The sequence below is a fragment of the Salmo trutta genome, chromosome 28, assembly GCF_901001165.1.
Source record: "Salmo trutta chromosome 28, fSalTru1.1, whole genome shotgun sequence".
NCBI classification, from domain to species: Eukaryota; Metazoa; Chordata; class Actinopteri; order Salmoniformes; family Salmonidae; genus Salmo; species Salmo trutta.
The window spans coordinates 30940281-30952584 of NC_042984.1; the positions used below are offsets into that span (position 1 = coordinate 30940281).

The window sequence follows — 12304 nt, forward strand, 5'->3', positions numbered from 1 at the left end:
TACTACATGATTCCATATGTACAATGTACATTTTTTTTTTAAATTATGAAAAACCCTGGAATGAGTAGGTGTGTCCAAACTTTTGACTTGTACTGTACGTCCATACATTTTTTAACTGGTCCTACGTTACCTTCAGACAAGTCTTGTGAGGCTTGTGAGTGTCCTAGAGCAAAACGTGTACGTGTTTGTGAGAGTCTAACCTTTCCATAGAGTGGTCATATTAGTGTGTAGCACAAAATCTGTCTATTTAAGCAAGAGATATCTATGTTATCTTCTACTAAGCTAGCATATGGAATTGTTTTAAGATGGTAATACCAAGGATCATTTAGCTATTTGAATTTGAATTTTAGGATATTATTTGAATAAACATTGAATTTGGCCTTACTTCTATTAGCCCATAGAAACGTATTGAATAACACATTCATACTGTATATGGAAAAACAAAACATAAATCAAAAGGAAGTGCACTAAACCTCTTCCACATGTACTTCCATTCATTTTTTAAACTGGTTCTGGTACTGTTTGTGTGTTCGTGAAAGTCTCATCTTTCCGTAGAGGGGTCAAATTAGGGTGTAGCTCAAATTGTTCGTTCACTAAATCACAAACTAGATATTTTTAGCTTAAACAGACAGATTTTGATAAAAATGTTTTTCCTATAGCAATCTCTGTAGGTAGTTTATCACACAATTGTGATTCACAGCAAGGCTGATATACAGTTGACATCGGAAGTTTACATACACGTTAGGCAAATACATTTAAACTCAGTTTTTCACAATTCCTGACATTTAATCCTAGTAAAAAAATTGCTGTCATAGGTCAGTTATTATGGTCACCACTTTATTTTAAGAATGTGAAATGTCAGAATAATAGTAGAGAGAATGATTTATTTCATTTTTTATTTCTTGCGTCACATTCCCAGTCGGTCAGACGTTTACATACACTCAATTTGTATTTGGTAGCATTGCCTTCAAATTGTTTAACTTGGGTCAAACGTTTCGGGTAGCCTCCCACAAGCTTCCCACAATACGTTGGGTGAATTTGACCCATTCCTCCTGACAGAGCTGGTGTAACTGAGTCAGGTTTGTAGGCCACCTTGCTCGCACACACATTTTCAGTTTTTCCCACAAATTTTCTGTAGGAATGAGGTCAGGGCTTCGTGATGGCCACTCCAATACCTTGACTTTGTTGTCCTTAAGCCATTTTGCCACAACTTTGGAAGTATGCTTGGGGTCATTGTCCATTTGGAAGACCCATTTGGGACCAAGCTTTAACTTCCTGACTGATGTCTTGAGATGTTGCTTCAATATATCCACATCATTTTCCTGCCTCATGATGCCATCTATTTTGTGAAGTGCACCAGTCCTTCCTGCAGCAAAGCACCCCCACAACATGATGCTGCCACCCCCGTTCTTCACGGTTGGGATGGTGTTCTTCGGCTTCCAAGCCTCCCCCTTATTCCTCCAAACATAACGATAGTCATTATGGCCAAACAGTTCTATTTTTTTTCATCAGACCAGAGGACATTTCTCCAAAAAGTACGATCTTTGTCCCCATGTGCAGTTGCAAACCATAGTCTGGCTTTTCTATGGCGGTTTTGGAGCAGTGGCATCTTCCTTGCTGAGCAGCCTTTCAGGTTATGTCGATATAGGACTCATTTTGCTGTGGATATAGATACCTTTGTACCGGTTTCCTCCAGCATCTTCACAAGGTCCTTTGCTGTTGTTCTGGGATTGATTTGCAATTTTCACACCAAAGTACGTTCATCTCTAGGAGACAGAACGTGTCTCCTTCCTGAGTGGTAAGATGTCTGCGTGGTCCCATGGTGTTTATACTTGCGTGCTATTGTTTGTACAGATAAACGTGGTACCTACAGGCGTTTGGAAATTACTCCCAAGGATGAACCAGACTTGTGAAGGTCTACAATTTGTTTTCTGAGGTCTCGGTCGATTTCTTTTGATTTTCCCATGATGTCAAGCAAGTTTGAAGGTAGGCCTTGAAATACATCCACAGGTACACCTCCAATTGTCTCAAATTATGTCAATTAGCCTATCAGAAGCTTCTAAAGCCATGACATAATTTTCTGGAATTTTTCCAAGCTGTTTAAAGGCACAGTCAACTTAGTGTATGTAAACTTCTGACCCACTGGAATTGTGATACAGTGAATTATACATGAAATAATCTGTTTGTAAACAATTGTTGGAAAAATGACTTGTGTCATTTACAAAGTTGATGTCCTAACTGACTTGCCAAAACTATAGTTTGTTTAACAAGAAATGTGTGGAGGGGTTGAAAAACGAGTTTTAATGACTCCAACCTAAGTGTATGTAAACTTACAACTTCAACTGTAGCAACCTGGTGTCAAAGCATTTCATTTTATTCTTTACGTAAATCCGAGACACTCCATTTAGTAGTTAGTGCCCGTAGCTGACAGGTGTATAAAATTGAGCAGACAGTTATAAAATGTCCATAGACAAACATTGGCATTAGAATGGCCTTACTGAGGAGCTCAGTGTCTTTCAACATGGCACAGTCATAGGATGCCACCTTTCCAACAAGTCAATTTGTCAAATTTATGCCTTTCCAGAGCGCCCCCGGTCAACTGTAAGTGCTGTTATTGTGAAGTGGAAACCTCTAGGAGCAACAACGGTTCAACAGGGAAGTGGTAGGCCACACAAGCTCACGGAATGGAACCGCCGAGTGCTGAAGCGCATAGCGCGTAAAAATCATCTGTCCTCGGTTGCAACACTCACTACTGAGTTCCAAACTGTCTCTGGAAGCAAGTCAGCACAATAACTGTTTGTCCGGGAGCTTCATGAAATTGGTTTCCATTTCCAGCTGCACACAAGCCTAAGATCACTACGTGCAATGCCAAGCGTCAGCTGGAGTGGTGTAAAGCTCGCCGCCTTTGGACTCTGGAGCAGTGGAAATGTGTTCTCTGGAGTGATGAATCATGCTTCACACTCTGGCAGTCCGACAGACAAATCTGGGTTTGGCGGATGCCAGGAGAACGCTAGCTGCCCCAATGCATAGTGCCAACTTTAAAGTTTGGTGGAGGAGGAATAATGGTCTGGGGCTGTTTTTCATGGTTTGGGCTAGGCCCCTTAGCTACAGTGAAGGGAAATCTTAATGCTACAGCATACAATGACATTCTCTAGATGATTCTATGCTTTCAACTTTGTGGCAACAGTTTGGGGAAGGCCCTTTCCTGTTTTAGCATGACAATGCACCCATGCACAAAGCTAGGTCTATACAGAAATGTTTTGTCGAGATCGGTGTGGAAGAACTTGACTGGCCTGCACTGAGCCCTGACCTCAACCCCATCGAACACCTTTGGGATGAATTGGAACGGCGACTGCGAGCTAAGCCTAATCGCCCAACATCATTGCCCAACCTCACTAAGGCTCTTGTGGCAGAATGGAAGCGAGTCCTCTCTGTAATATTCCAACATCTAGTGGAAAGCCTTCCCAGAGGAGTGGAGGCTGTTACAGCAGCAAAGAGGGGACCAACTCCATATTAATGCCCATGATTTTGGAATGAGACATTAGCTAGGTGGCTAGGGGGTTAACGCTAACATGAATTAGCTGGCTAGTGTTAACTAGGCTAGAGGTTAGGGTTTAGCGTTAGGGTTAAGGTTAGGGTTAAGGTTAGGAGCCAGGTTAAAAGGTTAAGGTTAGGGTTAGGGTTGAGGAAGGGTTAGCTAACATGCTAAGTAGTTGCAAAGTAGCTAAAAGTAGTTAGCAGTTGAATAGTTACTAATTAGCTAAAATTGTCCGTGATGAGATTCAAACACGCAACCTTTGGGTTGCTAAACATTTGCGTTATACACCTACCCAACCACCTCAACAAACCAGCATCTTTTTGTTTTTGCCTTAAGTGCCCTTCTGTCTTATGTAAACATACCTAGCATAACATAATAATTTGAGTATCCCGGATTTACTTTTACTATGTTACGTCTAGTCTATGAGACCAGGCTGGATATAGAGGTAGGAGGGCAACATGACAATTGTGTCCACCCCATTTATAAATATATTAGTAATACCTGTTTTAATTCATTAGCATTTGGAGAAATGCACAATCAGAGAATTGCATGTTCCTATATAAAACCTCTAAAATATTTTGCACAATTTGACCAAGTGTCTCTTAAAGTCACTCTTACATTTTTCGATTACTTAATGGGGTACTCCGCTCAAGTAGAAAAAAGTAATAAAAATCATTGTTTATTCAGTAGTATTATGTATTCACTATTCTCTATTCCCTCAATCAAAACTCAATATTTATAGACCATGATTTATGTCTTTTTTTAAAGATCTCCTCTCTTAATTCAGAATAGTAGGAGTGAAACGTTTAATGCATGGCATTGTGTGTTTGAGTTTCTCTGTTGTGTGTTTGAGTTTCTCTATTTCTTTTTTCTAGGGTTTATAAATCCGGTTGGGCTGGTTTTTTGGGATTTCTGCAGAACCGGAATATCCAGGAAGAACTGGCCCGGGCGTCTGTGTTTGTGTACTCTGGAGGAGGACCGCTCCAACCTGTTCCCAGGGTGGAGACTGGGGGAGGGGGAGCGCTCTCCATGCCTCCTTTTCCTCTCTTGCTTTCTCTCTCTGTTGCTCTATCCTTCTCTGGCACTGATCAACCAACTCTCCAGGGCTAAGGACAAGAGGGATTCTGATTCTGATTGGAGCAGAAGGGACAATCGGGTTGTTGATGGTACTGGGAAGAGGTGAGTGAGCCTGCTGTTAGTGTGTGTGGGGAGCAGGGGCATGTAAGGTTTGGGCGGGTTGGCAGGTGGGCAGGTGGCAGAAGTAAGGCTGGGCAGGAGAGTCCATTCATTAGCATACAAACAGTAGATCAAGGATGGTTGAAATCCCAGTGTTAAATAAATTAGGGTTAAATTGACTCTACTGGGAGTTATCTGAACCCTCAAGAGAATGATACGCTCCCTGAAGTTAGTGTTGATGACTGTAGTTCATTGGGACGGAGTACTTTCAACTACAGGGAGTTAAATCTACGGAGTTATCCACAGATGTGGGAGGGGCATCATTGTCATATTTCCCAGCATTCTCTTTTGCAGGTTGAGTTTAAAATGTTTTTTTTCAATATCTGGGTTTTCGGATGTACAGTACATTCATTTTATGCTACTGAAAGAAAAGAAACATACATTTTTCTAAACTAATCCAATCTATAAGTAGTTGGATTCAGAGCAACCGTTAGCAAGTGCGATAGTTGTTCCAGTTAACATGATGTAGGTAGTCTTCATGTATTGTAAGTTCTTCCCTTCACTGACAGGCATTCAAAATGCAAGTTGTGAATGATGTGAAAGTGCTGGCTATCTTCTTGGAAGTTGGCTTCCAACAGAGATTGGATATCACATTGCAAACCACCATAATGTGACACATTAATAAATACTCAAATAAGGCTTTACACCCTTATGACTCAAAGGAAGTAAACTAAAAGTGAAGTGTACTCTGCTATAGTTGATTGTTAATTTAAAAAACACATACAAGTAAAAATGGCAAGGGAGTTCATTAAAAACTATACTGAAAAGAGTAAATGGCATTTGGAGTTAAATTTAATCAACTCTCTGAGAGGTGGATACTTACTCCTTTTAGTGTCATTTTGTACTCCGAAAATATGAACAGCCTGACCAGAGTAGTTTTAACACAAAACAGGGGTGGGACCATATAAACCCCAAAATAGTGTTACAACTGACTCCATATGAGTTAAATTAACTCTTGCGATTTTACTGTGCGGGAAAGAACTGTTTCCTTATTTACCCTCATTGAATTCTCATCAGAAATAGAAAAATATAATAAATAGAGAAAGGATGGGTGAATGAGGAATTATCTATAAGATGAAGGAGAGGAAGATGTTCTCCATATTAAATTGCATTATTTACAGGACAAATGGCTAGTAGGGTTTATTCATGGTTAAAATACACTTATCGCTAATTGCATCTTGTATGAAAACACAATTTTTTTTGTGTTAAATTTTTACCCCCTTTTTTTGTGATTACGATCTTGTCTCAACGCTGCAGCTCCCCAACGGGCTCAGGAGAGACGAAGGTCGAGTCATGCTTCCTCCGAAACATGACCCACCAAACCGCGTATCTTAACACCCGCTCGCATAACCCAGAAGCACCAATGTGTCGGAGGAAACACTGTTCAACTGACGACCGAAGTCCGCCTGCAGGCGCCCGGCTTGCCACAAGGAGTTGCTAGAGCACAGTGAGCCAAGTATAGCCCCCCAGGCCAAACCCTCTCGACGCTGGGCCAATTGTGTAGCGCTCTATGGGACTCCTGGTCACGGCCGGTAATGATACAGCCTGGGATCAAACCCCAGGCTGTGGTGACACCGCAATACTGTGATGCGGAGCCTTAGACCACTGTGCCACTCAGGAGGCCACACAATATGTTTTTAAATGAACAAAACACAGTGTAGGGAAGTGTGCCGGGTTCACATTGAATTTGTCAGATGATGGAATAATGGTTTGTGGATTGACAGTGAGCTAGTGATCCATGTGTTGATTGGGACAGAGTAGGCGACATAGCATGAAGGCAACATACACTGGATGTGTGAAGTGAAAGGTGTTGTTTTACAGTGTCAGTCATAGTGGAATGGCGCCCCTGGAGCAAATTAGGGTTAATTGCCTTGCTCAAGGGCACATCGACCTTTCACTTACTGGCCCAACGGAACTGCTAGGCTACGTGCCACCTCACAGTAGCCTGTGCACTTTCTCAGAGCACAAATAATAACATTTTGTGGACATAACCTATTGTTGTGACTATGTCTGTTTCCCAACACTGTGTTGTACAGGATTGCATGATTAAAGGGGCAATCTGGGATCGGTACATACATTTTTGGACTGGTTAAAACTTGGTTAACTATAATTTGTATGTTATGGATGATCAGTCCTTGCTTCCATAGTCTGTTGATCAATATAAGAGTGATTACATTTCTCTGTCCCCATCCCCAGCTGTTACCAATACAAATGGGGGGTTACCGTTTTCTTGTTTTTAAATTCCTGAAATGCGCCTTTAGTGGTAGGTACTACAGGTGCACGGGTCAGCTGTTTGTTCACCTACCCACAATTGCTAATAACCCATTGGCAACCGCCCGACTATATGTGATAAAGTGAAAATCTGAGGCCTACACCCGACCACTAACCCTCCAAAATAGAAAAAGCGCTGTTTGACAGGGGTTGCAGGATCTTTTTTGTTGCCTGATTTAAATGTGTTTCTGCTTATAATTCCCTACATTTTGGAAGGCTATTTGTTAGTCAACTTGTCTATAATTAGATACATGCAGCTTCTGTTCTGTCATTATATGATGCCCTAGAGAACTAAACAAACCCCTGGTCAACAGAATAATGTAATAGATCGATAGAATGAATGCTTCAATCTAGTTGACATCTGTAAAGTTTCTCTGTCATCTTTCGCGGAGCAAAGAGGTTTAGGGGCTGGGGAGAAAATACAATAGTGCAACAAAAAAACTGGAAAGATTTTCTGTCAAAATGACAAATGACACCAGTTTGACCAGTTGTAAGGGAAAATAAACCTGTTTATTCGGCTTGGATGCATATTTTAAGCCTATGTGGTTGAAATACTATAATCTTTTATGGCGAATGCAGCACCTCTACAGATGGTATCTAACTGAGTATTGCATTCCTTCAAGATGCAGAAAGAAAGAAATCATTCTCCACTCCTGTTCCCATGTCCACATCTTGACTACATTTGGTGTATCATTTTACAGCAAGAAATGCTTAATTCTGCAGGAGTTAATATTAAGGCTATGTGAGAGGTTATAGACGTACAGGCGTGGACGAAAGTTTTGAGAATGACACAAATATTAATTTCCACAAAGTCTGCTGCCTCAGTGTCTTTAGATATTTTTGTCAGATGTTACTATGGAATACTGAAGTATAATTACAAGCATTTAATAAGTGTCAAAGGCTTTTATTGACAATTACATGAAGTTCATGCAAAGAGTCAATATTGGCAGTGTTGACCCTTCTTTTTCAAGACCTCTGCAATCCACCCTGGCATGCTGTCAATTAACTTCTGGGCCACATCCTGACTGAAGGCAGCCCATTCTTGCATAATCAATGCTTGCAGTTTGTCAGAATTTGTGTGTTTTTGTTTGTCCACCCGCCTCTTGAGGATTGACCACAAGTTCTCAATGGGATTAAGGTCTGGGGAGTTTCCTGGCCATGGACCCAAAATATCGATGTTTTGTTCCCCGAGCCACTTAGTTATGACTTTTGCCTTATGGCAAGGTGCTCCATCATGCCGGAAAAGGCATTGTTCGTCACCAAACTGTTCCTGGATGGTTGGGAGAAGTTGCTCTCGGAGGATGTGTTGGTACCATTCTTTATTCATGGCTGTGTTCTTAGGAAAAATTGTGAGTGAGCCCACTCCCTTGGCTGAGAAGCAACCCCACACATGAATGGTCTCAGGATGCTTTACTGTTGGCATGACACAGGACTGATGGTAGCGCTCACCTTGTCTTCTCCGGACAAGCCTTTTTCCGGATGCCCCAAACAATCGCAAAGGGGATTCATCAGAGAAAATGACTTTACCCCAGTCCGCAGCAGTCCAATCCCTGTACCTTTTGCAGAATATCAGTCGGTCCCTGATGTTTTTCCTAGAGAGAAGTGGCTTCTTTGCTGCCCTTCTTGACACCAGGCCATCCTCCAAAAGTCTTTGCCTCACTGTGCGTGCAGATGCACTCACACCTGCCTGCTGCCATTCCTGAACAAGCTCTGTACTGGTGGTGCCCCGATCCCGCAGCTGAATCAACTTTAGGAGACGATCCTCGCGCTTGCTGGACTTTCTTTGGTGCCCTGAAGCCTTCTTCACAACAATTGAACCGCTCTCCTTGAAGTTCTTGATGATCCGATAAATGGTTGATTTAGGTGCAATGTTAATGGCAGCAATATCCTTGCCTGTGAAGCCCTTTTTGTGCAAAGCAATGATGACGGCACATGTTTCCTTGTAGGTAACCATGGATGACAGAGGAAGAACAATGAACAACCCCCCTCCTTTTGAAGCTTCCAGTCTGTTATTCGAACTCAATTAGCATGACAGAGTGATCTCCAGCTTTGTCCTCGTCAACACTCACACCTGTGTTAACGAGAGAATCACTGACATGATGTCAGCTGGTCCTTCTGTGGCAGGGCTGAAATGCAGTGGAAATGTTTTTTGGGGATTCAGTTCATTTGCATGGCAAAGAGGGACTTTGCAATTAATTGCAATTAATCTGATCACTCTTCATAACATTCTGGAGTATATGCAAATTGCCATCATACAAACTGAGGCAGAAGACTTAATGAAAATTAATATTTGTGTCATTCTCAAAATTTTGGCCATGACTACCCATCAAAACAGTAGGCTACAGCTACCTTGATATGCCATAGGCCTATTTTAAATCCTGTCATTCTTAACATAGCCGGCACTGCTATCATCCTCTTTTACCACTTCAACAAATCTTTTCCAAACATTACTTTTCTGGCCCTCCCTTCTCTTTATTTTCAACTCTCCTTTTGCAGCTTTTGTCTTATTGAATTAAACTTCGACAATGTCCTTTTTGCTTTGTGGTTTGACGTTAGCTTTTTCTGCCCTTTCCCAAAAGCATTATTTCACGATTGGCTGTGTGAGCTATGTGGCTTGCCTACAGTTAAGCCCTAAAGTTTTGGCTTATGCACTAATACCAGATAGCCTAAAATAATGAGAGAAAAAAAACTCAATTTAGCCTATATAAATTGCCCAAGAATTATGCATTTATGTTTTTTTTAAGGTATTGTTTCTTTTTATTCAACCAGCCCACCCGCCCTTCAGCCACACACTATTTAATTACTTTAAACCGGTCCGCCACGTGGCTATAGCTGTGGATATAACTGCGGATATAGCTGCGGATATAGCTGTGGATATAGCTGCGGATATAGCTGCGGATATAGCTGCGGGTATAGCTGTGGATATAGCTGCGGATATAGCCGCGGATATAGCCGCGGATATAACTGTGGATATAACTGCGGATATAGCCGCGGATATAACTGCGGATATAGCTGCGGATATAACTGCGGATATAACTGTGGATATAACTGCGGATATAACTGTGGATATAGCTGCGGATATAGCTGCGGATATAACTGTGGATATAGCTGCGGATATAACTGTGGATATAACTGTGGATATAGCTGCGGATATAACTGCGGATATAGCCGCGGATATAACTGTGGATATAACTGCGGATATAGCTGCGGATATAACTGTGGATATAACTGCGGATATAGCTGCGGATATAACTGTGGATATAGCCGCGGATATAGCTGCGGGGCCTGGGGGTTATGAGTCAACCCGTACATCACTAGTAGGTACCATATATCTGAGTCTATTTCTATTGATATAGAAAATGTAGCCTTGTTACTGCCACCTGCTGTTTGCATGCATGTATGTGTGTCTATGTGTGAGTGCCATTGTGTCTCATTTACATTTCAGTAAATACATGCTAAATCTTACATTTTTCAGGCTTCATTCACACTTTGAGACTGCATTTCTTTATGTGTGTCCAAGACTCTTGAGCCACCTCGCTGTATCCTTATACTGTCCACCAACATTCTCTTCTCTAAGTGTCTAGAGCTCTGCAATTCCTACTTTGTTGCGTAAACACCATTATGCAGTGCACAGTTACACCGTAATACAGCTAGTCAGTATCCATTTACAGCAAACAAACAGATATTTACAGGGCATTGCATTAGATACATGTACTTTGGTAGGAGTAAATCAGGCCTATTGTTCTGTGAACTTCCTGAACTATCAATAAGAGTAAATTTACCTTTACTTAGATCATATAAGCGGTTTTAGTCAAAATCCTAATATAGGTGTGTGGTATACTGTGTTTGTAATGTTCTTGTAGATACAGTGTTGTATAAGTGTGTATGTTACAGTTGAACTGAGAGCTTGTGACGTACAGTAGAGAAGCCATGAAAGCCAGCCAGCAGTGGAAGACAGGCAGGTCTTCTCTTGCTTCGCTGCAACGTTTGGGACAGTTTGTCAACGTATCCCAACATGCCGAGAGAACGGATCTGATCGAAATGCAAAATAGTGTTTTCGAATGTGTAGACACACCCTCACACATCTCAACTTGGTACTGAGATTCTTGGTCATATGGGTGAAAATAAGTACAAAGAAAAAGAAAAAGGGAAGTAGGCAGTAGTCAATACAAATATTTTATATTATAATAATGTGTGTCACTTTAGAGTTGTGCCTGCTTCAAAATCTCAACAACTACTTCACATGCCCTATGAATGTCCTTGGAATACTGCTTCCCTCAGACATGTTATGTTTCATGGCCCAATTGTAAGGATATCCCATGACAGGATTGCATTGTCACCTTACAGCAATATTGAGATTTCACCAAGAATGTTTCATATTCTATGATTTATATATTGACCTCTAGTCTAGATTCTAGTACATAGGAGAGGGAAGTATACAGCTACGAAGTGTTTCTCTCTCTCTCTATCACACACACACACACACACACACACACACACACACACACACACACACACACAAATTGAGGCCTTGGGCGCAGTCCTGAGGAAAACGCTATAGTTTCCCATATCGCTGTACAAGTTTACCCTCATGTTTGTGCAGGGCACGGCCATAAGGGCTGCTGTGCAGAATGCACCCTAGCATGCTCTCCTGTAGATCTGAATGTACAGTTAACTATTTTGGTTGGATATCTTCCCCAGTTGATGACATTGCTGTAGTGGATGACAGCTGAGTGAAAGAGTGGTTCTATGTCCAGGTCAGCTGTAACAGCCTAGTGTTACCATGGCTCTGGAGGGTTTCAACAAGCTCTTCCACAAAGTGAGGGAGGCCCATGAGCGAGAAGTCAAAGGTGAGTGAGCTATCCTCCAACAGTATCAGTGTCACTGATACTCTGAGACGTGAGTCAAAACAGAAGAGTGAATGGACTAACAACTTTATTATGTCTTTGTAACAGCAAATAATGTCTTTGTAATACTGGAAGCTGAGTGTCTGTAATGCGTAGCACTTTATTATGCAAGTATGGCCATGTGGTTTTCGGGAAATCACGTGAAGATTTCCCCCTGTGATTAGATTTTTTCATTATTTCAGATGTGTTTTTTTGACATGTGAAGTTTCACATGTACATTTTTCTCCTGAAAATAAAACAAACACACATTTATTTGTCACCACTTCCAGCAATTTCTGGTCTCCTATCCAGGACCGAACCTGCTTAGGCAAATCAGCAGTGGGATGAAGGGTGGTATGTTTCTATGTTGCTA

General features: G+C 41.6%; 1 protein-coding gene across 2 annotated transcripts in view; it reads left to right on the forward strand.

Moving 5' to 3' along the window:
- Window positions 1-4562: 4562 nt before the first annotated feature.
- Window positions 4563-12304, forward strand: part of LOC115166006 (uncharacterized) — a 22165-nt gene continuing 14423 nt past the window's right edge. The window contains exons 1-2 of one of the 2 annotated variants that reach the window (XM_029719603.1): window positions 4563-4717; window positions 11747-11895. In XM_029719603.1, the coding sequence (XP_029575463.1) occupies window positions 11829-11895 (67 nt within the window). In that variant the 5' untranslated portion in view covers window positions 4563-4717; window positions 11747-11828. The remainder of the gene's footprint in view (window positions 4718-11746; window positions 11896-12304) is intronic. The other variant, XM_029719602.1, reaches the window with a different exon arrangement.